This window comes from Protopterus annectens, chromosome 10.part0, assembly GCF_019279795.1.
Source record: "Protopterus annectens isolate FY-2018-M chromosome 10.part0, PAN1.0, whole genome shotgun sequence".
In the NCBI taxonomy this organism is placed as follows: domain Eukaryota; kingdom Metazoa; phylum Chordata; order Ceratodontiformes; family Protopteridae; genus Protopterus; species Protopterus annectens.
In genome coordinates, this window is record NC_056744.1 from 1,083,956,840 (window position 1) to 1,083,982,221 (window position 25,382).

A 25,382-nucleotide genomic window follows, 5' to 3' on the forward strand; every position below is an offset into this window, starting at 1 on the left:
AAACCTTCAGACTCTGCAGCTAACGGCCTGGGAGATCCCATAAATAAATTCAACTTACCTCTCTCCAAGGAAGTTCAGCGGATACTAACAGAGGCTCGAAGACCGTCCACCAGAAAGGTCTACTTAGCAAAGTGGAAAAGATTCAGCAATTGGAATACCAGCAAAGGGCATGATGCATCATTACTGAACATCCCACTTATCTTGGAATATTTGGCAGATATGTTACAGAGTGGCCTCTCATATTCGTCAATAAAAATACGTGCATCTGCTATTTCAGCTAGATACAACACTGATCCTCCTGTTTTTTCTCACCCCTTACTAAGACAATTCCTCAGGGGAATCGAGAACATTAAGCCACCAAGAAAGGCCCCAGTGCCAGCCTGGGACCTCAATTTTGTCTTAGAAAAACTGACTCTACCTCCTTTTGAGCCAGCAGCTTCAATTGACTTGCAATTTCTCTCATGGAAAACAGCCTTCCTGTTGGCAATTACCTCAGAAAGAAGGGTTTCGGAACTACAGGCCCTAATGGCAATACCACCCTTTATTATTTTCCACAGAGACAGGGTTTCATTAAGGACCAACCCTACCTTTATGCCAAAGGTGGTATCTAGGGTTTCTCTAAATCAAGCCATTCATCTGCCTGCCTTCTTCCCCAGTCCTGAGAGTAAGGGGGAAAGGCTTTTACATACCTTGGACATTCATAGACAACTTCGATACTACCTGGACAGAACCAAGGCCAGTAGGAAGTCTGAACAGCTTTTTGTAGCTTACGCCCCTGCAGTCCAAGGAAAAGCAATTTCAAAACAGACTATTTCTAAATGGATTGGACATTGCATCAGATTCTGTTATTCCTTTCATGGAAAGACTGTTCCAGCCTATGTCAGACCACATTCCACCAGAGCTGCAGCCACCTCTACAGCATTTTTAAGAGGGGTGCCTACAAAGGACATTCTAGAAGCTGCTACATGGAGCTCCGTGCATACATTCTCAAAACACTACAATCTCCCCCTATATTCCAGATCCAGAGCAGGCTTTGCTTCGGCAGTCCTGCAGGGTTTGATTGCCACACAATCTCTTTCCTAGAGCATACCTCCTCCCCCAGCTAAGCTATGGTATTCTACCCACATGTTATGACTGCAGTTGCATTCTTGAAGGACAATAGTACAGTTTTGTACCTACCATAAATGTAGATGTCCGAAAGGCATGCAACTGCAGTCGGGTTTTCCCTCCCTCCATACCCCTCTATGCTTAGGGTCCACTCCTATCCCCCTCACTCTTAGCTGGGGATATCTGTTATGGTGTATTTGTTTTATTGCTCATGTATTTGTTTGGAATCCTGTTTTTGTCTTCCAATTTGATTACAGTCTTCCTTGGAGGGCACCTGGCATCTGGGGCAAGAAACACTGAAGAAAATGGCGTCGGCTGATGCTTATATACTCCAGCCGCTCTGACGTCGGAGAGAAATGCGACATCAGCCGACGTCGGACCCAGACTTTGGAATCCGGCAGACCGAGGGCTGCCTGAGGCAGGACAACCCACATGTTATGACTGCAGTTGCATATCTCTTGGACATCTACATTTATGGTAGGTACAAAACTGTACTTTTCCTGTTGAAGGCTGCATATTATCTTCATATGGCACCTAACCAATTGCTTTCTGTTCCACTGGTTTCCCCCTAATTTGGATATCCATTACTCTATCCTGTTGTGGTGCTTTCTGGATTAGATTTTCAACACTAATTCTTTAACAACTTCATTACTAATCTCCTTTTCTACTTTTTCCTCTTTTGTCTTCTTATTTTTTGTATTGTAAAGTTTTCTATATCCGGATTCCTTTGTCTGTATTCCTCTTGAAATGTCTTTGGTGCTGCTCTTTTTGTATTGGTTAGTTTTGCTTTCTCCTTTGCATAAGTATTAGACCATATTAAGTCTCTCTCTTCTTTCTCATGTCCATATTTCTTCTTCAGATGTTTTCTGATCTTCCTGCTTTGGGACTCGCTCCATCCAGCTGTGATGTAACCTGTGTTAGACCTTCTACATCAAATCCTTCACTTCGCAGGCACTCTTTAACTATAACTTCAACTTCTTTTTTTTAACTTCTACTTTACTGATCATCTTTTCTACATCAGTCTTTGTGATATTCTTTTTTTATTGTGAAATTTTCCATGTCCGGATGCCTTTGCCTGTATTTCTCTTCAAATATCTTTGGGACTGCCTTCTTTACATTTGATTAATTTGGCTTTCTCCTTTACATAAATATTGCACCATATCAAATCTCTTTCTTTCGCATGTATATATTTCTTTTTTTATACTTTTCAAATATCTCTTGGTTTTGTTTATATTTTCACACTTCCTCAGATGCTTCTTTTTCTGAACAGATCAAGGTTTCTAGATGTGTGTACTGTTTATCACAAATTTGTTTTCATTTGAAGCTTCAGCAGTTTTTCTTGCGGAAGTATTTTTCTTTCTTCTAATTTCTCTCAGCCGTTTTGTGTAGCTTGTGTCCGGACATTCTGTGCTTTTTACATAATAGTAGCAATACAGAATTGTTTTCTTATCCTCAATAGTCCAGTTTATCGTCTTTGTGGCTGCTCTTTGGCCTATCCATTTTTGTGATTTTTTTTTTGTGGACTTCCTTCTACAATTTGGGGGGGGGGGGGCATCCTCCCCCTGGGCCAGGCCTGGCCCCACTGTAGGAATGTTTCCGTATTTTGAGGATTCTACACCATCATCTTTTCCAGTCTTGGCACCAGTGCATCTACCAGGATTGGGCACTTTTTTATCCTGGGTCTTATGCACCCAGCTATCTTTTTTAAATGTTTGACCTACTTCTGTCCATGATATATGCTGTATAAATGCAGTCTATATATGTGTCACCTTAGTGAGATTTTGTGAAAACAGGGTCCACCTCATGAAGGTACTCACCAAGACTTGAGGATGAATTCAATTTCAACACTACTACGCTGCTTTGCTTGCCGACTTTTCATTTCTCCATTCAGACCCCCGTACTGGAGTATTGGTTAGTGTTTATGCTAGCTTTAATAGTGTGACCATACTGATGTCACTGGAAGGTGAAGTCAGCCAGTTGGTGGAAAGAGCACAGCTCTGGAAGTCTGGCCAGATGTTGGGGTTCTGCCTGCAGCAGAGATCACTGCAGTAGTAATTACTGCAACAGTTGCCTAATAACATGGTAAGTGTCATACACAGTTGTACTTTCTTATGGAAGGAATTGGCATGGCATGGATAGTATATTGGACAGAAGTGTAATTTCTGCCTCTTCCATCATTAGTAATTTTAAAGATCTGTTTTCCCTCAATAGGACAGCCATGCAGTTTTATTCTTTTTTCGTGTTTTTTTTTACCACAGGAGCTTCATGAAGTACATTGTAAAGGAGAGCTGTAGCATTACTCACAAAACTCCTGATCAGTGATTACTTCTTTTATGATGTGTGCAAGTGTAGCTGGCAGCTGCAAAATCAGTGCTCCTTTATCAAATGTTTGTATAACTGCTGCCTGAATTTCTCACGGTAGTAAGTATTATCTATTGGTGCAGAATGTTGCATCATTTACAGCAGCCATTTGCATGGGGCTTCTTGTCAGTGGGGATATTTGGAGTTGATGTGATCATAACCCCAGATGTTCGCACACACATGTAGAAATGCTGTTGAGGGCTACTAAAACCACTCATGGTGTTTTAGCTCCCTTCATCCAGAAGCATACATGTGCTCGTAGTGCAGTGTGACTGAGTAAAACCACCTTGAGTGTTACAACCTAAAGTGCTTGTGTGCATGCTTGCTTTTCTACCAGTTATAACGTGTATACCTAGAAGAATATCTAGATGTGGATAACAGTTCTGCACTGCAACTTTCATTTAGAGTCAATTATTTCAAGATGAATTAATTTCCTGGAGTGTGTTAGAAAGTTATCAAATGCTGAGAGATAGTGGAAATAAGTGTAATCTGTTTTTAAATATTTGTTGCAGTCAATGAAGGAGACTATGGCATCTGATCCACACAAATATAAATTTCTGATTGATGGCTTTCCTAGAAATGAGGATAACCTGCTGGGCTGGCAGAAGAAAATGGATGGAAAGGCAGTTGTGTCCTTTGTTCTATTTTTTGATTGTAATAATGAGGTAAGCATGATAAGATACCAAATATGTAATCCTGACGAGTGAAAATGGAATCTTTTGTAACATTTTAAATTGACAAATGTCCAGTTTATGTAGAAAGAACTGTTTGCATACACTTCCCCCTTTGTTTCAGGATGGTTATTGTAATGAAACATTTGGGAGCCTTTCAGTCTTCCTATTGCTTTTGTTTTATCTCTCAAACTTTCTGGGGACTTCTGCAGTTGGTAGTGGGTGCTATTTCATTTTCTGAGAGCAGAATTTCTTTATTTGCCTCTTCCAGCTTATGCATTTCCCCTTTGGTGCCTGTTGTATGGTGGGTGCAGAAGGACATATCCAGCAGCACTCTCCTTAATTCTTTCCTGCTTTGTAATAAGTTTAGATCTCATTTTTAACGCTCATTTGAGGAATGTCCCTTTGATACCTAAAAATGTAAACCACCTAAGAGTTCTTCATGTGGTCTGCTGAACATCAGTAAAGACTTTGTCAGAATGGTGGTGCTAGAATATGTAATCTGATTACCTAGTGTACAAGATATGGGAAGCTATCGCTCTCTCTCTCTCTTTTACAGGGTGCAGGCTGTGGGGTATAAAAGGTGCAGGAACTGGGGAAATATGTAAGAAATTTCCTAAGTAGGTTATGGCATAGGCTTGTCTATGTGCTGAACATATACGTGTGCATGGTATATACATGTATTTAAGCACGTGCATGCGCGCATATATGGCAGTACTACCACACAAGTATATATATGTTTGTAGTAAACCGTTGATATATGCTTTTAATCAAAAAGAGTTTGCATCTTTATAAAAGCAGTGATGTTCAGGTACTAAAAACATTGTACCTAGGATCAAAGGCTGTTCACTTATTTGCACTGTGGCTATGGCAAGGTAACTGGGGCTTGAGCAAATGCCATTGCTTTCGGAAATACTAAAAGCTTCAGCATTAAGTGTAGGAGTGTGTGAAATTTTGAGGTTTGGAGTTATCAAATTATAACTGGGGGAATGGGATAGATTGTGTTTTGTGTTTGGGTTAATGTAAGGACTAGGCTAGATGACTAGTGTTTTGTGCATTTCTTGCTGTGTGTAAAATAAGTGTCTTGTGTAGTGGTACTGTTAAAGGATTTTTGGTAAGATAATGTGTAGGAGTGGTGTTGGGGTTGGCACACATGAGTAATGTAGTTCATGGGGACCAAAAAGCATGAGTATGTAAATACCCTGCAAGTCCAAGAAAGATTTGCTGACAAGTGTCCTGGAGAGTCTGCCTCTTGTTTCATCAAGCCTTTATCTAAAGTGGTGTTTCCTGCCTGTTATGAGCACTCTGGAGGCAGATAGTGGAATTTTTACTTTGGCAACTGCTTTCACTGCCTTGGTGGAAGTTTGTGCTGTGTGGGGTGGTTGATGGTTGTTGGGTAGCTCCAAAGAATCATGCCAGCTTCTACTTAATTGACTGTCATAAGGAAAATCTTCTGATTCTTCTAAACAGCCTGTATGGTATTTGATAAAAAGTTCTTGGAACCAAGGCTAAATGATATTGTGCTTCCCATCAAAAGAGAAGCCACATTGTTTGAGGCATTCATGCCTTTGTTGACATAATCTCTGTAGTTTAGTTGTAGTATATTTGCAGAGGAGTGTGGCAGATCTTAACCTGCAAGCTTACCAACCCTTTTTTTCAGGGAACCCTTCTGCCTAAAACTACCTAGAGCCTCCACTTCCTGACTAGTCTGTAGTGGACCTTGAGCCGTAGGAATTGGCTTACTTTCAGATTTCATCCTCCATGGGGTAAAACGTATCTCGCTGGGCTCTACTGTAGGAAATCTCCTTTGGTGATGCTTAAATCTAATAAGGAGGCATTGTAAGTGGGGTTTACAGAGTTTCAGAGCCAGAGAAGAGATAGTTGACTTTGAGGACATGAGGGACATTTGAGGAAACCTTTAAATCTGTGTGGTTGACCCTAGATTCATAGCCATCTGCTCTGGAAAAAGCCAGACTATTACTTTAGCATCTAGGAGGATTTAAGTAACCGTGTAGGAATCCTGTGACTGTCCCAATAGTAGCCAACCTGGATACCACCAGGGAATATTCATATTCATAAATTAACCATAGTGCAATACTCTAATGTTCACAGTGCAATTACTCAATGTCTCTTTCTGTGCAAGGATCAATGTAATGTCTTAACCAAGTACCTGTGCAATACTAAAGTCTCATGCAAGTAAGTGTTCAGTTCAAATAGTGCTAAAATGTGTTTCTTATGTGCAATATTAGTCTGTCTACCTGTATGTCTGTGATGTAATAGCCAGGTGTTACATGTGTAAATGTCTGTGAAAATAGTTTATATGTTGCCTGCATATTGAGTCTGGAGATATGGAATTTCGTTCAGTTTTTGCACTTGTGTGATTCCTGAATGACAAAGTTTACTTTGACTTGACTTGATATAGTCTTGCTGCAGGCCTAAATTCACTCCCTAATGACAAGAAGAACAAGGCTTTGGACTGTTAGGTATAAACCTCAGTAGCACTTGCATTTTGAGCAATCACTTTGCCAAAAGTATATTGTTAAATGCCAAAGTGAGGTACCAGAGCAGATTTAGGGCATGGTAGGATATGCCATTGATGAAAATATGAAAAATACTCTGTTTCATAGTGTGAGACATAGGATTAAATGTGGATATGGTACAGTGGATGCATGGAGCAGAGTGGCTATCTGTGCTGATGCAAGGACCTGCAATGCCTTCTTTCTGAAAATTTGTGCCCCTGTACACTTGGTAATAAAGGGTTCCTGTCAGAAGAACGAAGACTCATTCTGTCGAATGCATCTTCGTTAAACTGTAAATGTCGAGAGCGCAAAATGACGAAGCGGCTTTTAAGTGAATTCTTTCCCTGGTAAAGAAGTTGCTTGGCCGCTTCTGTCACTTTGCCATTTTTGGCACTGTAGTGCAATCTCGGAGTTGGTATATTTAAGTAGGGGAGTGTGGGGGCACAGCCCCCCCACATTGGGGGATGTGGGGCGCAAAGACCCCCGTCATTGGGGGATGTGGGGTGCAAAGCCCCCCCCCCACTTAATAGTGTTTAGTGTGTTTTTTTGGGAACAACAAATTTTTTCCCTGGGAAAAAATTTGCTGTTCTGGCTGTTCGCTCTTTTTTGTTTTCGTTCTTTTGTGGTCGATATAACAGCATACAATCTTTTGATCGTTCGCTGTTATAACATAGACCCATAATAAAGGCTACCCCATTGCCCCCCCACGGACTGTGGCTTTATATGTCCTGCTTAGCCCCACCCTCTCACCCAGAATGGGTGCACCATTTTTCCCCTATTGGCCAAATCAAGCACCCAAGTTAAAGCTAACCAGTGTAAGCAGAAAAGTGTGTACAGGAGGAAGCAGACATGGTATCGAGGCAGCAAGGCAGTAGGAGGGGTTTAGAAGTACCCCCTTCCTCCCAGCCAGAAATTGGCTGTGCCCCAGCCCGAACTTGGCTGCGCCCCAGCCCTAATGTCCCTCTTTTTTTTCTTACCTTTCATCCCATGTCTTGGATGGCAGGCTGGCCCACTTCAAGATCAGCTTGTACAGTCTGACATTGGACATGTGGATGAGATGTGAAGCATTGCAGGTATACAAACTGATGTTCATTTTGATTATCATTTTTCTTAGATTGAACCAGTACCTCTTAGATCACTTTAGCTTCAGAGGTCCTGCAGCAGCTAATTGCTTTTGGTGCATTAGAAATGGTCCTCACAGGAGAGACAGGAAAGGAATTCTATTGTACCTTTCCTGACTCCAAGGATTGTACATGGATACCATTTGTGAACCTATCCAAGTTAAACACGCTCCTGAATGTTGAAAAATTCAAAATGTTCATCATACAGGCCATGAAGGACACCTGCTTTCATATTGTGATCTCCAAGGATCACAAAACATTTCTCTTGGGTTCAGGGAAGGTTCCTTCATCTGCAGTTCCTGCAGAAGATATTCAGAAAAATACCTGGCTCCAGAGTTCATCTCCCTGAGGTGCTGGGGTGTCTATATTTATCCCTGTGTACATGAATGCCTCACATAGGCACTCTTTACCAACCTATTTTTCCCCTCAACTTTCCAAAAATTAGACCAAAAACCAGAGTCCAACAAAATCCTCCTGGAGAGACACTCCAGGGCACTGAGCAGAGTCTGCTGTATTTGCCCAAGGAGAGAGAGTCCAGCTGGTTGAAAATATATTCTGAAACATGCTGAGAAGGTGTGGCCAATAGCCAGCGAGATGCTTGAAAGCTTTGGGCCATGTGCTGCTTTTGATAAGGCTCCACTTGAGGAAATTCCAGTGATATTTGACGTAACAGTTGACAGCAACATTGCCCTTTCCTTAGTCAGTGGATGCCACTCATCCAGTTAAGCAGAGGGTCTTTTTTTGTGGGCCAAGCAGGTGGACAGAGACATCACCATAGGCAAGCTGATTACCTTACTACTGAAGATGCCACACTTGATTATAGATTCTTCAGACATCTCATGTGGGTGCATTTTGTTGAATCATGATGCGAGTGGGACCTGAACAGGCCCATTGCTTACCAGGCAGAGAAATACAAGAGATGGCCCTTCTGCTAGCTTTCATGGACTTCATGTTGGAACTGAGCAATCATGAATACTTATGCTGATTACAGGCAGCAGCACTGATACGGTTATCTTGATGCCTGTTAAGGCCAGGCTGTGAGAAGCACCAGCTGTTGAGATGTTACTGAAAGCCAGAAGACCTAGCACTAAAATCTTCATTTGTCCAAGTGGAAGAAGTTCTACTTAGTGTGCTTTTAGTGTTTTGAACCTCAAGTCTTTCAGTACCAGTTTGAACTTTTCTCATTACACCTTTCTGCTGTTATAGTTTGGCCACTCAAGAGGCATCCTTTATCCTCCCACTACTCTGTGAAGCAGTTTTTAAAGGTACTGCATTTGAAACTGTCTAGGAGACCAGTTTCATCTTTCCAGAACATGAATTTTGTATTCCAAAAGTTCACATTTGCCTCCTTTGCTTCAGTACTTCTAAAGTTCCTATCTTGAAATTACTTTTCTTGGTAACAGTTTCTTTGGCTGGAAGGGTGCCTGAACAGCTAGCGGGCTTTGGGACCCTTGTACTGTGACCCATAGAGATAGGTTCAGCTTTAGGAACGGTCCTTCTAATGCCAAAGGCACTTTCTGAGCTGGCACTGAACCAAACTGTCCTCTTGTCCACTTTTTGCCCATTTCTGAAATAAGGGCCAAAAGATGCTGCACCTTTTGGGCATCCATTGACAACCCAGATATTGCTTTGCCAGCACAAGAAGGTAGGCAGTCCTAATAATGTTTTGTCTCCTTTAGGTATGGGAACATTTTTGCATTAATATCTGAGTAGGTCCTCTTCAGATGATTTGCTTGCTGTATTGTTTCATTCCAGCAGTAAAAGGGTTAAGGACACCTTTTAGAGTACACACTATAAAGAGCGACACCAGTTACTGCAACACTTACGAAAAATGTGTCGACTCAAAGATTGTTTTCGAGGTGGCTCTGTGGGCTGCTTTTGAAAGTTATTTTTCTAAGCAATAAAGGTGGGGCATGCAGTCTAAGAGCAGACAGAATTTTGTCACTGCCATTGGTTAGGCCATGTGCTGATCTCCTCCCCCACTGTATTTTCAGTTGTGTACTGATTAGAGCACTACTGCAGTGGTAATTCTGCAGTGAGTGTAGCAAAAATTGTGTGTGTGCGTGTGTACTTCCATGCTTATGCATGTGTGTGTGTTTGAGTGGGGGGGGGTGTCAGTATAGACATGAAACTACCCGATAACCATCCAGTATAACACTCCTTCAGAGCTTTGTGGGTGGAGAACTTGGGGAAGCTGTTTTTGGCACTTAGTGAATGCTTTTCTCCTAAAGAAACTGTGGGATGATGAGTGTGTCTTCCTTGTATGCTTTATAGTGGAATTATGTCAGCCAAGCAGGATATGTACTCCAGAGTGACATTGAAGGAGGTTGTGGAGGTTAGCCAGGAGGGCTTGATATCTCCCTTTGACGCATCTCATGAAGAGCGAATACTGCAACAGTCATCACCTACTTGAACATCTTCTGTTATAGTGAGTTTCTCACATAACTGTACTTTTGCTGAACACATAAACAGCCTGAGTCTCTATCAGGGTGCGTGGTTTAGATGCAGTCTGCATTAATTTCTGACAAGTGCAACTGTTGTCAGTGTCGCAAACAGTGTCCTCTGTTGTATGCAGATGAAATATTACTGATAATATGAAGAGAATAAAAAAAGAAATACACTTGAGAAACTGGTGGAAATAAAAATGAAAATGTGTAACTGCGAACACCAGTGGAATAAAACAGTGCCAGGAGTTTTAAAAAAAAATGTTTATTCGCTCATAAAATTAAAAAGGTAAGCGCTTTCTCATCTGCTTCATCAGACCTTCTACAGAAGATGAATGAACTAGCATGCTTATATATATAAATCAAAGTGATGCAAATATCACTTGAAGCATTATATTAAACCAAGCATAAATATAGCATATGCATAATAAAAAAAAAATAACAAATAAAACCACCTATATAGGAAGTAAAATGACTCTGACATTCCTGAAAAAAATGTCAATACACTTTTAGTACTGATCCAACATTGATCTGCTTGAAGCAATTACTAAAAAAGGAATATAAAGTAATGCAACAATATACATGTAACAAATGTATATAAATAAAAAAATGTATATAATGGCATATAGGGAGCATTTATACAGTATCCGTTGTGCTTCTGCCAACAATGCCTTGTCCAAACATGTTATGACTGATGCGAGACACCTTTTAAGTTCATGGTGACACATTTTTAAGAATGTTTGAGTGATTTTACTTCCTTTATAGGTTGTTTTATTAGTTTAATTGTTTTTTTATTATGCATGTGCTGTTTTTTATACTTGATTTAATATAATGCTTCAAGTGATTGGTTTAACCTGTTTGCCTCACTTTGATTGATGTTTGCATATATAAACATGCTAGTTCATTCATTTTCTGTAGAAGGTCTGATAAAACAGATGTGAAAGCGCTTACCTTTTTAAATTAATGAGCGAATAAACGTTTTTTTTTTTTTATAACTCCTGACACTGTTTTATTCTACTGGTGTTTGCTGTTACACATTACTGATGTATATTTTTTTCATGATTGGTATAACCATATCACAGTGGCTGTTAGAATCTCCTTGGCTGAGTATGTGACTGGCACACTTGGTTTCCCACACACTTTCCCATTCCTGTCATCCAGTAGTACATAATGGGCAAAATATTGCACATTGTGCAATTAATATTTCATATATATGATGTACTAATACTGCTGTTATAACTGTAATGTAAATCTGATTGACTTGGTGTTGGAGTTAGAAACAGTACGTACTGATTTAGCACTACAGTTGTCTTTGCTACTGATTCAGCTGTGCTGTTAAATGTACATTTTCCTTTTTCTTGTATGCACAGGATAATTGGCTGATGAATGTATTGTGCATGATTTATTAATCTGTTTCCAAACTAAGTTATGGCACTGTGATGTGGTAACTGTTGAAGCACTCTCAAACTGTAGCAGTAGCATCTGTTCTCCTGCTATATCCACACTATCCTCAGAGTTATATATTTTACACCCTCCTTATCTCTTCATTACTTCCTTTAACCTATCTTTGTCTCATTCTGCTAGCTTCATCCTCTTTTTTTTTTTTTTTTTTTTTTTCTACCTCTCTTCAGAGCACACTGAAGCAAATCTGCAGTCTGCGACTACCACTCCACCCATACAGTACAAGAAGGAATCAGTACTGCAAAACTAAACAAGGATATACATTTTCAGCATCAAGAGCAGGGTCAGTCCACCCAGGCATTCTACTTGTATTGTTGTGAGAGTGAAGCTATTACATTAGCAGTATTTCTTAGTAGTTCTCAGCATGCTAATAAAACCAACTGTTGTAGCCTTGTGTCCTCCCCGCCCAGCTAGTGCAGTAATCCTAACTGTCCAATAGACAGTATACATTTAATTCAGATCCCTGTGACTAAATTAACCATCAAGCAGCCCCTCTCAGTGCTTTCTGCTTTAGTTTGTATCACTTGGAGGCCCACCTGTTTATTTGCATCTCTATACATTTACCTTCATTTCTAATATATCTCCCTACTTTAATCTGTGCACAAACTGGTTACTAATCAAGTCAGTGTGAAGACACACTCCCAACCTTAAAGTTTGCTGTCTCTTCTCTCCTTTGCATTCCACCTGGTTTACACCCCTTGTGCTATCTCCCTCCCCCAATACTAAGTCTATATTAGAGTCCTGCTGAGCATGGAGCCATCTTTAAATTTCTAGTCTCCCACTAGGACACAAGTGCTCTTCAGCAATTGCATTCTGCTTGCTGGTAAGCCATTAGACCTCAGAAGTGTTCAGATTTGTAAAGTAATACTTACTTTTTACTCTTGTCTTGGTTGGCTCTGCCCCGCTCCGTTCGCCCTCGCTAATGCTCGGGCTGTCTCCGCTCCCCTGCCCCCTATTCCCTCCTGCCGCCACTACCTCTACATTTATAGTAATCACAGGCACACCCACAGCTCACCCTCACATCACCTCCACCATTCACAGCTTCTCAAGTCAGATCACATTATTTCACACCAACTTGCTCCACAAAAAATACTCCCAATCACTCTCATTCCCATTAGGCATTTTTAACATCACCCACACTACTTACCTATCCACATATCGTGCAACCCTATAATTCCTATTCAGACCCCCACACCTAGTACCATCTTAAACTTTATAACCATGACTATCACACAACTAAGTCTAGTCTGTCTTCTCATTCTTTATAGCACCACAAGTTATCACTCTAGCATTATCCCTAAACTTAGTAGCACAACACTACATTATGCACTGTCATATACAGACACCACACATTATAATATCTGTCCACAATTGTTAATGAACTACATAATGGACCAATTCAGAACTAAACGCATATGCTGTCACTCCTACTCCAAAAAAACACTATACTTTCTCACACTCCTCACCAAACTCCAACATCTGCATCACCATTTTAACACCAGGCTCACCATAAGTGGGGATATCCACCCCATCCCAGGCCCAAATCTATCCTGTCCAATACAAATGTCAGAACATAACACCCCTACTATCTTCATCCCTGGGCATATCAACAACAGCAGCAAAACCAGCCATCTTTTAATGCTAAATAATAATAGAAGTATCAAAAATAAAATACCTGAACTCCAGGCCACAATAGCACACTACTCCCAAGACATAGTTGCTTTAACAGAAACCTGACTAAATAAAAACATAGCTAACTCGAAAGTTATCCCTACCAGCTACAATATCATTAGACAAGACAAGACCACTTCATAAAGGGGTTGTAACTGCCTTACTGTACAAGTCCAACTTAACTATACGTCAATTATCAAACTCCTATCCCTCCCCCAATAATTGGGACATACTTATCTCACAACTTCAACTTCACCCTAAAAAGGTCATTACCACAATTGTGATCTATATTCCACCTGGTAATACACCTGCTATCCTTGAAGACTTCTTATCCTGGTGTTCTTCCACATACTCACAAGAAACCCTTATTCTGGGGGATTTCAACCTAGATTGGTTCACCTGCATATCAGAACCACCAAGTAATCTAATAAATCTCCATGGCTACCAGCAGCTAGTTCAAATTCCAGCTAGATGTGATAAAAAATCTAACAAGGAATCCATCCTTGACTGGGTCCTAATTAACCCCCACATTGTACCCCCCACACAGGCAGTCTCCCAGACACCTTAAGTGACCACAACATAATATACTTTATACATAGTAGAACAAGCATATGCAAATCCACTAACTGTATATCCACTAGAAACGCACACAAATTCTCTCTTGAGGTCCTCAATGCTTTATTTTGTAACTGTGACTGGACCCCCCTAAAAACCCTCCCACTTGATCAGGCTGTAGCATATTTCAACAAAACATTTCTACAACACCTAGACACTGCCGCTCCATTGCGCAAAATCAAGGTTATAACCTCTACAAACCCCTGGCTCAGTAAAGAAACCAAACAAATCCTCAAGTCCAGAGACACTGCCTGGCTTTACTGTCAAAAAACCAAAGAAAGACAAAGCCTAACTAGAACTGCGCAACTGTGCAAAAAATGCATTCGGCTGGACAAAAAAAATCCTACTACATGACATTACAAACTAAATACCAACACAACCCCCAAAAATTTTACCAGCTACTAAAACCCACCCAAAAGGCTACCCCCAAACCAACCACCCCGACACTAAAGTTCCCATCGAAACACAATTCATCTCCCACTTTGTGAACTCAATTCTATCCTTAGTTTCACAGGACAGTTCCTTCCTCACTATCCCCCCAACACAAATAACACTAATACAAGCTTTACCCTCAAAACAGTTTCCACCACTTCAATCAAAAGCCTGCTCTCCAAACTAAAAACCTCATCAGCAGCAGCTGACCTAATCCCCAGCTATTTCTTGAAATTCACAGCAGATGCTATTGCTATCCCAATCTCCACTGTCATAAACAGATCAGTTGTTGAAAAATATGTGCCCAAACTCTGGAAAATATCTTATGTTACACCCATACTTAAAGGTGTGACCTCCACAGAACTTAACTACAGACCCATTGCTTTACTCTCCTCCTGGCCAAAATCCTAGAAAAATGCATCCATACCTAGATGCTAAAATATCTCCTAGACAGCAACATCCTGTCACCTACTCAGCATGGTTTCAGACCTGCCCATAGTACCACTACATCCCTCCCCTGCTTCACAGACACAGTAAACCATCTCAAAAATGAAGGCCTGCAGATGTCAACTCTTTTTTTGGATATGTTCAAAGCGTTTGACACAGTCTCGCACCAAATCCTGACAAACTAAACCAGTATCACCTATCAAATTCCACTCTTACCTGGTTCCAAAGCTACTTAACTGACCGGTACCAAGCTGTGAAATGGGAAAATTCTCTCCCCCCCCCCCCTCAGTTGCCTATAACTATACGAGTCCCACGGGGTTCTGTCTTAGGACCATTACTATTCACAATCTTCACAAATTACCTCCATACCTCCACACAGCATGCGTCTATCATTCAGTGTGCAGATAACACTACCTTAATCTGTGCTGCACAAAACATTCCCACCCTCCTGCAAACAACTCGACTAGCATTCTTGGACGCTGAAAACTACCTAACCAAAGCCCAACTTATCCTCAATCCAAAGAAAACTCGGCTTATGATTATAACCAGTTCTAACAAAAACACTAATAACAGTCAGTTCACTATCTACTCCACAAATGCTACTCCAATCACTCCAGTGGCACAGGCTAAGCTATTGGGAATAACCATAGAGACTCACCTAAAATTTGATAGTCATCTCAACTTAACTATTAAAAAGTACATGCCAAACTGGGATCACTCTACCGTATCAAACCATTTCTTACCAGTAACACAAGATCAGCCATTGCTCGCTCCCAACTTCTATCCATCCTTCTCTATGCATCTCCCATTCTAACTAATCTCAACAAAACTGAACTAAGCAAAATGGAAGCCTGCTATAACAGAATTGCCCACTTTGCTGCAAATTGCTCATATAGAACTCATCACTGTACTGCTTTGAGACTGCTCCACTGGCTCGAACTGCCCAACCTCCTGTCCTCCAATCAGCTCTACTCTGTCATTCTATCTATTACCTCCCGAATAAGTGTCCTGCAACTTTGTCCCCACTAGCATTCAAAACACATCATCCAAAGCCTCCTTTAAAGACCTCATCAGGCAACATCTCAAGCAAAGTTGGCAGTGCCATGATTGCTCACCAGGCTAGTGAAAGCGGATAAGGTACACATACTAAACCTAGAGTACTTGATTAAGATTGAAAACTATTCTCACAAACACTGGCTAATCTACAATGTATGTACTGTACCTGTGTACTATGTATGTATTCTACCTATGGTCCAAATTTCAGCTGTACACCACAAATCTATTTAAGTACCTTTATTTTTAAATTAATATTTTTTGTTTGTTCTCTCCACTGTAACTGATGTGCTGCATACTACTGTAAAAACATGTCTTTTGTAATTTGTGTGTATACTGATCATGTCTAAATGTATCTGTAATTTTTCTATGTGGAGCTTTTCTCCCTGTGCCTCTGCTGAAAAAGGGCCTTTTCGGCTCAGACACCCCCGGTTAACAAATGTAAAATAAATATTCCTGGGGAGCACTTCAGAAATAATGGGTATACATCTTTGTCGTCATGCATGATATGAGGGCTCTATATTAGATCTTCGTACGCTTCGGTTGTCTAACACTGAAACGTCGACACCTAAACGTCGAAGTCTAATAAATGTGACAGACCAATTACTTAAATCTTTTCCCTGGGGAAAAAATTTGCTTGGCCTTTATCCGGGATTGGCTTTTTCCCCCGATATAGAGCGATCTCAGAGTTGGTATATTTAGTTAGGGGGTGAAGCCCCCACTTGGTTAGGGTTTTAAGAGTTTTTTTTTTGTTGTTGGCCACGCAAATTTTTTCCCTGGGAAAAAAAATTGTGTAATTGGCTTGTCGCTTTATTAGATTTTGACGTTTAGGTGTTGATGTTTCTGCGTTAGACAACCCAAGTGTTTAAAGATCTAGTATAGACCTGATATGAGCACTGTGTTCACAAATTCGCCTGCTACTACAGTGTTGTGCATTGGTCATAGCAATAGTTTTTTTTTAAAAAGAGCAGACTCAGTACAGTAAATGTTACAGGGGCACAGGCCTAAGTGTATTATAATTTAGTTTGACACAAGCAGTCTCATTGAGATGGTGTTCTAGAACACTTTACTTATGCTCTGTATTTTTTTGGTGAGGAACTTCTGTGGATGTTCCAATTGTTGATGTGCCTGATTAAGTACCTACCAAAGGAGCTGTTGTACTTGAGAGCTCTGAGTGCCTCATACAGTGGAACAATGACCTCCTTGGACCTATGTGCCATATCTTTGTTTACAAGTTGCACAGCATGGAATGATTTTTTCTTACTGCTGTAGACCTGTGATGGTCAAAGGCTCGATTGCAGTCTGTGACCCCAAGTCCCTGACTACTGGGTCGACTCTCAGGGGTGTGTTGTCAGTATGATAGCTACTAGGTGTAGATGACTTCCTAAGAGATATTGCTATGCATTTTTTGGCATTTAATTTTAGTCTATGTCTCTGACACAATTTCTCAGCCCTTCCTGAAAAACATCAGTGTGTGCGTGTGTAAGGAGGTAAAAACTGTCTAATGTTAAAAGCTTTCTCCTCTTTGCATAACAGAGGGTGCTGTGCTCATTCACCATATCAAACAACTGGAGAGTAAGAAAGGATAGATCTGCTCAGCTTCCAGTACTCAAAAGCATACTTTCAGTATCAAAAGATCAGCTAAGCTTGTGCTGCCCATTCTGAAGCAATTATTTTACTTCAAACTAAAGAATTACTTACACCCCCAAAAGAGGGGAAAAAAACAATATTGCTTAACTTTTTTTGTTTCCAAAAAATGATAATGGGTGATGCAAAAAAACAAGATCCCGTATCCACTATTTGTGAAGGATGCCTTCTTCTCATCAACTTGGATATGAAGGATGCTTTCCTGCACAGGTTCCAGTACTTGTACTGAGTTCAGATAAAAAAAAAGCCATGCAACATTAGCTGGTGTTGCTCGAGTAGTGAGAAACATGTCTCACTTGCTCATGCTTGTGAACAGTATGTGCAAATATAGTAATAAAGAAAAAGGGACTTGCCCCCGTCATACCTCTAAATTTTCACAGTCACTTCAGGTTTGCTGAACCTCTGAGAAAACGACACATGAACAATGTCATCTTGCACATGTCTCAAGAATAAGGAATGTGAGCATTACAAGTGCATGTGACCTGAGCTGGAGAATATAAGCCGCCTGCACATTCCTGTCCACAGGGTTTCCAGGCAATGATCTGCCTTTCAATGATTGTACTAAATGCAAAAACTCTTCATGATGAGTTTTGACGTAGTGTTTTTCCCATTGAAAATAGGAAGGGTTTCACATTTTCCCCTTGGGTCAGTGATTGACTTCTATTGATGGCACCTCCTTTCAGTAGAAACACTCTAGAAAGGTCTGAACCTTGTAACTAATTACATAGTTTTCAGAGGATGGAGTGTCTCTGAATGTTCATATGTTGAGCAGGGTTTATACTTGAATAAGTTGTCCCTAGGATGAAAGGAAGAGTATCTTTTTTTTGTCCATGCTGCCTTCAGCAGAAAGTTTCCTCAGATTTAAGTTTGTTATAGTGCTTTTTATGTAGGGACTGCAGAAAGCTGAATTAAATAGCAATACAAATGATGAAGTTAAAACTAAAACTAGTACTGTTCAGTACATAAGCTACATGATTAACTTGGTCCTTTGTCTAGATCCTTCTAGGGTGCATCAAAAAGCTTTGTTTTTAAATCTTGTTTAATACTTCTGAACATTGGGGTGGGGGGATCCATAGCTAGCTCAGCAGTTGATTTCAAAGGCGTAGCCCTTGGTAGCAGGAGACACAAATTCCTGAATACTCGTGTTGCACCTCTGGGACCAGCAGAAGGCCCAGCTTGCCTGAATGGGGGATCCAGGGTGGACAATACTATCAAACTACTCTTTTTCATATTGGGGATCCATTTTATCTAGGATTAACTAAAAAATGACCAGAACTTTAAAGATTAAACATTGTCCAACTGGCAGCCAGTGCAGGCTATGTAGAACCAATGCAATGTGATAAACCTCAGTCATCACAGTAAGTATGTAGAATGTTGAGTTCAGCATTACCTGCAGTTGGTGTAATTCAGTGCCCAGAAGACCTGGGCACAAGTTATTATAGTAGTCCAGTTGGCAAATAGTGAGGCATCCACCAGAGCAGGAAGATGATGTTCTTGTTTCACTGTTGCAGTCATCACACTTGGGTTATCTGCCTGCAGGTAGCCCTCAGTCGGCCCGAATACCAGAGACTGCAACAGTGAATACACTCGAACATCTCCATTTATGGTAAGTGTACACAACTGTACTTTCTACAGGTGGAATAAGGTCCTTCATGAAGGACGAGTTCCTAAGATTGAAGCATGATGATTTGATGGTGGGTGTAAACTGGTCCTTCAGCTCCAACTTGTCAACTTCATCAGTTGTGTCCCTCAAGTTACACACCTTCAACAAGCATCGCAGTTTATCCTCACTATAGATTATACTTGTGGTCAGAACTCTTACATTTAAATCCTGTAAAGTGGTGTTGGTAACCATAGCAACTGTCTTGGTTGCGTTAATCTTCTGACAGTTGATCAGCCAGTTGTGGGTACGATCTAGATAAACCAGTATATTGTTGATGGCTGACACTGAGTTCTGCTGGAAGGAGAAGTATAGCTGTATTGCAGAGCTCACTCCAAAATGTCTCCCAAGGGAAATGTGCACCCAAAACACCCAGAATTAACCCTGTAGGACACTAGTAGCAAGAAGAAAGAGGCTGTATGCACTTCTGAAACTGTGTGACATTATCTGGAGAGGTGGGAGGTAGACCATTTCTAGACTACTTTTATCTTTCCACAGTAAATGTCCAAAGATGGTCCAGCCAGATCTGTTGGTTGGTAGTGTCAAATCTAATGATTGATCCAAGAGGATGGAAGAGTAGCACTGCTCCCTCACCATAAAGTCATTAAAGGCCTTAAAACACATCTTTGTACTGTGTATAGGCTGAAAAGTGGATTGAAGCGGATCGCAGAGGTTACTACCTCCTAAAATATGAGTGCATGAGCCATGCTGACAAACTGCAGCTTCAAGAGATATTTGTAATTATCCTGGTCAAAAGTATCTGACCTAGCCTTTTTAAATTTGGATAATCTGTGTCCTCTTCATTGCTGATAGAAAACCCCAGCCCTTTCTAAGGCATTTGTGATCTGGTAAAGGATTAGGGCTGAATCCAGCACTTCCAGGAAGGATTGTATAGTACTTTTAATGCACAGACAACTAGCAGCAGTGCGCATGTGCTGGATAATAGAGAAACAGTCATTGTAATCACTTATAATTTGTGCCTGTGTAAAAATTGTATACACTGCATATAGTAACTGCTAGACTTTGTACGAGGCTTGGTGAAATACAGTGCAACAAGTTTACATTTCTTAATGGGTGATTTTTCTTTTTTGTTGGCAAGACAGCTAGACTGCACAGCCACTTCTTTGCCTGGAATAGATTGGATGGTTGGTTTGCTGCTACAGTAATCTCCCAAGACAAATATACCAAGCAGAATTCCCCTGGACTAAGTCATTATATCACAAAATATAGCCCAGTAAAAGCATGTCCTTCAGCAGACCAGTAAGATGCTACCTGATGTCTAAACTTCAATCAGCTCTTCTAAGTTTGCAGAAATGACAGCACGCAGCATGAGCATGTCTTGTCTGAACTGGATCCAAGGATACAGTCACTGTCTTGTAGTAGACATGCTGTTGTGAATCTTGGGCACAGCAGTCCTGAAGCTGTTGGCACAAGGGTACTGACTATTGGGGGTGATTGTACTAAGGCTTCTTCTTTTACCAGCCCTAGGTCAGGAGGTACTACTTGGGATTGGTCAATTATGGACTATAGGAGGAAGTAATCGGATCAGGCCAAATGACAGACTCCTCTACTTTATCACCAAGTCAAGAGTGTGCTCATACTTAGGAGTAGCAATCTAAACAAACCTGAATCCTTTCATAATGCACAGGAAAACTTTGAAAAGCAATTGACTCCTTGTCATCCCTGATGTTGAAATCCCCTGTGGGAGAGATCAAAACTGAGGACGTTCGTGAACTTTAAAAAAATACCCTCTTTTGACCTAGGACATGGTAGGTGATAAAGTTTTCAGAACTTGCTCTTCAAATCACAGCAAATTCAAGAGTTGTAAGCCCAAATTACATTACACCAAAGGCACATGATACTTATTTTAATAACAAAAAAAAAAATTGACATCTCTGCCAACTGGCTTCTAAGGTTTAGAAGCTGTCCATCATCTGTCTCCATAGATACACAAAGGATAAAAAAGTATTCTCATGATCTGGAAACAAGACCATCAAAAGTGTTCTGAAATGTGATTATAACACGTGTCATTAATTCATTGTTGAACCCTTTGGGTGAAATATGTCATAAATGCATTCACAGACAGTTACTTGACCATCTAACACAAAATAACCTACTAGCCAACTGTCAGCATGGTTTTAGACCTTCACATAGCACTACTACTGCCCTTCTTTCCTTCACAGATTGTATCAACAAAAACCGCAACCTCAACAAACTCTCTTCAGCCCTAGTTATTGTCCTGTCTAAAGCTTTTGACATGGTAAATCACCAAATTCTCATCAAAATACTAAAATCCCTGTCACTTGATACATCCTCCATAAAATGGTTTCAGTCCTACCTTGATAAAAGACAACAGGCCGTACTTTGGCACAAATCTCTCTCTACCCACCTGCCCGTCAACCTGGGTGTCCCTCAAGGCTCCATCCTTGGACCTCTACTTTTTTCCATATTCATCAATGACCTTTACCTTGCCATCCCCCAAGCTACATGCATACAATATGCGGACGACTCTACACTGATATGCTCAGCCCCCTCTTCTCCAGAACTACTCTGTCTTACCCAACAAGTATTTAATACAGTTGAGAAATGGTTCACAGATAGATGCCTTCTCCTAAACCCCAAAAAGACTAAACTCCTCCTTTTCTCTCCTACTAAGAAGTCCCTCCCAATGGATTTCTCAGTAAACTCTACCAATAACACTATTATGTCCCCTGAACCAACCACCAAACTATTAGGTGTCACCATTGACAGTAATCTGAACTTTGTCGTCCATATAAACAACACTATAAAAACAGTCAACAAAAAGCTAGGCTCTCTATAGGATAAAATCCTTTCTCCTACCTTCAGCTTGAACCACTATAGCACACACTCATCGAATATCGTCTCTTCTTTATGCCTCTCCTATTTTTACTAACCTATCTAAAAATAATCTTAGCAAATTGGAAATGTCCTACAATAACATTGCAAGATTTGCAACAGGCAACCCATTTAGAACCCATCACTGCCTTAATTTAAAGCAATTAGGATGGCTCGAACTTCAAAATCTAATTAAATTCCATCAACTAACTATAGCCCACAACACTCTTTACAAACCTTCCAAAACACCTAGTCTGTCCACACTTATCACTCCCTATAAAAACCTGAAATCCTTATGGTCTTCTCAGAAACTTCTAATACATACTACTAAAACAAACAACAAGGCTGGTGACTCTCTTTTTTTCTAATATAGTAGGAAAAGCCTGGAATCTCCTCCCAAATGAACTCTCCACACTTCCCTCACTATCCTGTTTCAAAAATAAATTGAAATTGTTCCTCAAAACTCGCTGGTTATGCCCATGCTCCAAACCTGACTAGTCTATATGTGTCTTCAAATACTTTTCTCTTCCTGCCCTGACTACTCACACACATCAACACCTCCTTATTAAACTAATTTTACTAAACTATCTCTAGCATACCTTGATTGTATTATCATTCCTTTGTTATGCCTGTATTCTTCACTCTAAATATTACTGTGATAACCTGAAATAGGTACTGTAAATAGTTTGTATTTGTCTTGTGTGTCATTAGTTGTGATTGTGTTAATTTCATTGTCCTATCTAGGAGCTTATCTCCCCGGGCCTCTACTGAAAATGGACATGTTATCCAGTTAGACTAGCCCGGTAAACAAATGTAAAATAAATAAAATAAATAAATGTAAATCAGGCAAAATCCTTCATGCAGTAGTGTGTCTTTAATGTTAAGAAATGAAGAACCATTTAACACACCTACTTAAGTACTTTAAATCCGGAGTATTTTCTGCATGCTTTAGTTGAAATTGAGAGGCCACTGTACTATTAGGAGAAGCATTCTTAATATCCCTTAAGTGTGCTATTTTTCCTGACAACTTGTTTGCCACAAGTTATTCCTGATAGCAATTAAATTATTTATAGATCTAAACTGATGGCTATAAATATCTGCACATCACTATAGACTACATATTTGTAGACTGAACAATCCCAATGTAATTGTAATATTTTAGAAATTTGTATAAGTTACCCTGAAAGTAAAGGTGGGGTTAGGGACATAACAAATATGTTCTCATTGCTGGCATGTCAGTGAGGCACAAACCTGTGAAATGACTGCCTGTATGTCTGCTTGTATCTCAGCCTCACCATCACTAGAAAATAGCCAGGACAGGGGAAACAAATGAGTGAGGCTTAAGGGGAGAAAGCACGGTTCTGACTGGCAGGCACTGTGGGAAAGAAGTATCTAGAAAAATAAATTACTAATGTTTTTCATAAGGATCACTGCTGCAGTGGCCAAAGTTTATATGGATTGTAGTCTGTATAGGATACAACAGCCAGGCCGTTTCCAAAGCTTTCAGGGAAACTTTCACATTACCAAACTATTGGTCAGCTTGAGTGCCCAGCTCTTAAGAGCTTACCTGTCACTGAAGCGAAAGCTCTACTGCGGGCTTTCAAGGAGCAGTGGTCAGTTAGTGCTGTTCTGTTGCTAGGAAAATGACAGAAAAAAAATTTTTCTGCATAAGTTATGAAAGAGTGTTTTAATGACTATCACGTACTTCTGTACACTTTAAAATAGGAGTTTTTTTTTTTTCCTTTTTTGATTAAAAAATATTTTTTCTGTGGCAAAAGTTATTTTAATTGGGGGCTGGTAAGTGTTTAAAGTGATTTTTGCTGTGATTTTACGGGGAAAGTTGCTTTTTAAATTTACCTGTATTACAAACTATTGCTGCCAGGCTTCCCTGGCAGTCGGGCATCTTTTTTTCGTTTTTAACCATGGAACAACCTGCTGGCTTCTTGTCTCTACCTTTTTTCAGCCACAAAAAGAAAAAAAAAGATTAAGCAGCTTTTACCACAGCAGGCCAGCAAAATGCCTTGGCTATTGGTGGGTGACTGCTCTGGCTAGCTAATTCCTTGAACCTTTCATCTTTTTTCTTTGGTCCTGTTGGTGTTCCAACAGCTACCATAGACTGGGTCTGGAAATGTCCTCTGTGCTTTTGGAGTACCTTTGGAAGGCAAGGCAGAGCCACTCTTGTTAGTCTTGGGAGAAGGGGCAGGAAATGCCACTCTGCTTAGCCAGAAAGCTATGCCTATTCCCACTGGGGGTTTTCTGCCAAAATGAGTCTGTTTCTTCAGATGTTCCTGACAAAAAGAAACAAAAACTTAAATGTCTTCTATCAGTTGCCCAGGAGGGGAGTAATTTATTGGGCCTAGCGCAGGGGTTTGTGCAGACTCTTGACCCTTCTTGAAGGTCTCTTTCTGGTAAAAGAAAAAGGGACTTTTCATTTTCTGAAGAGATTCAAGAGAGAGTGTTTTTCCACCACAAAGTTCTGATTCAGATTTTGTGGGTTCAACTGATACTATCGAGGGGTTCTCTTTTTTTTCTGAAACTATTTCTAGATAGACAAAGTATTATGATTTGTTACAACTGGAAATTCCAGAACCTACCCTCATTGTTCCAGTTCTGTGTACTTTGGAGGATGTATTTGTCACAGCCTGTAGTTCCCTAGATAGCCTCCCTGCTGCCTCCAAGAATGCAGATTTCTTTTTAAATGCATCTGTCTTTTACGTTTTCATAAATTCTTTCTAGGTCTGATTCTGCATCTGTTACTTTGGTAAATGCAGCTGCTGCTAAATGTATGGTTAGTATTGATCCCTCTCTTTTTTTTCCTGACAAGATTGGAAACCATTTTTATAATTTGGGGAAAAGTGTATTCTTTGGCAGTATTTGTTTCTAGCATTCTCAAATATCAGGCTCCTATGCTGGTTTATTCTTGCCTGTTCTGCGAACGAGGAATATGTTGGCATCTGTTTCCTCTTCTGATGAGAAATCAACTTTGTGTAATTTGGCATGTCTGTGTTTCAGGTAGCCATTCACTGTGTGAAATGTGCTTATGATACTCCTTATGCCGCCCCTAGGGCTGCTGCCATTGTTACGAGGAGGTTTGCATGGCTACATTCTTGAAACCTCCCAGAGTAAGTTAAAAATATGATTTTGAATTCTTCCAGAATTCTTCTAGGTAATTTAGTTTTTGGACCCTCTGCTTCAGAGGTCACTAAAAATGTGATGGGAGAGGAAAGATGATTTCAGGAATTTCTCAGATTATTCAGCCCTCCAAGTTTTCCTCAGAAAAAAGGGTTTAATTTTTTAGGGAAAAAAATTTTTTCTCA

The 25,382-nt window shown here is 40.3% G+C and overlaps 1 protein-coding gene across 1 annotated transcript in view; it reads left to right on the forward strand.

Moving 5' to 3' along the window:
* CMPK1 (cytidine/uridine monophosphate kinase 1) overlaps positions 1 to 25,382 on the forward strand; it is a 333,789-nt gene that overhangs the window by 223,990 nt on the left and 84,417 nt on the right. Inside the window, exon 3 of the mRNA XM_044085830.1 lies at positions 3,981 to 4,133. Coding sequence (XP_043941765.1) covers positions 3,981 to 4,133 — 153 coding nt within the window. The remainder of the gene's footprint in view (positions 1 to 3,980; positions 4,134 to 25,382) is intronic.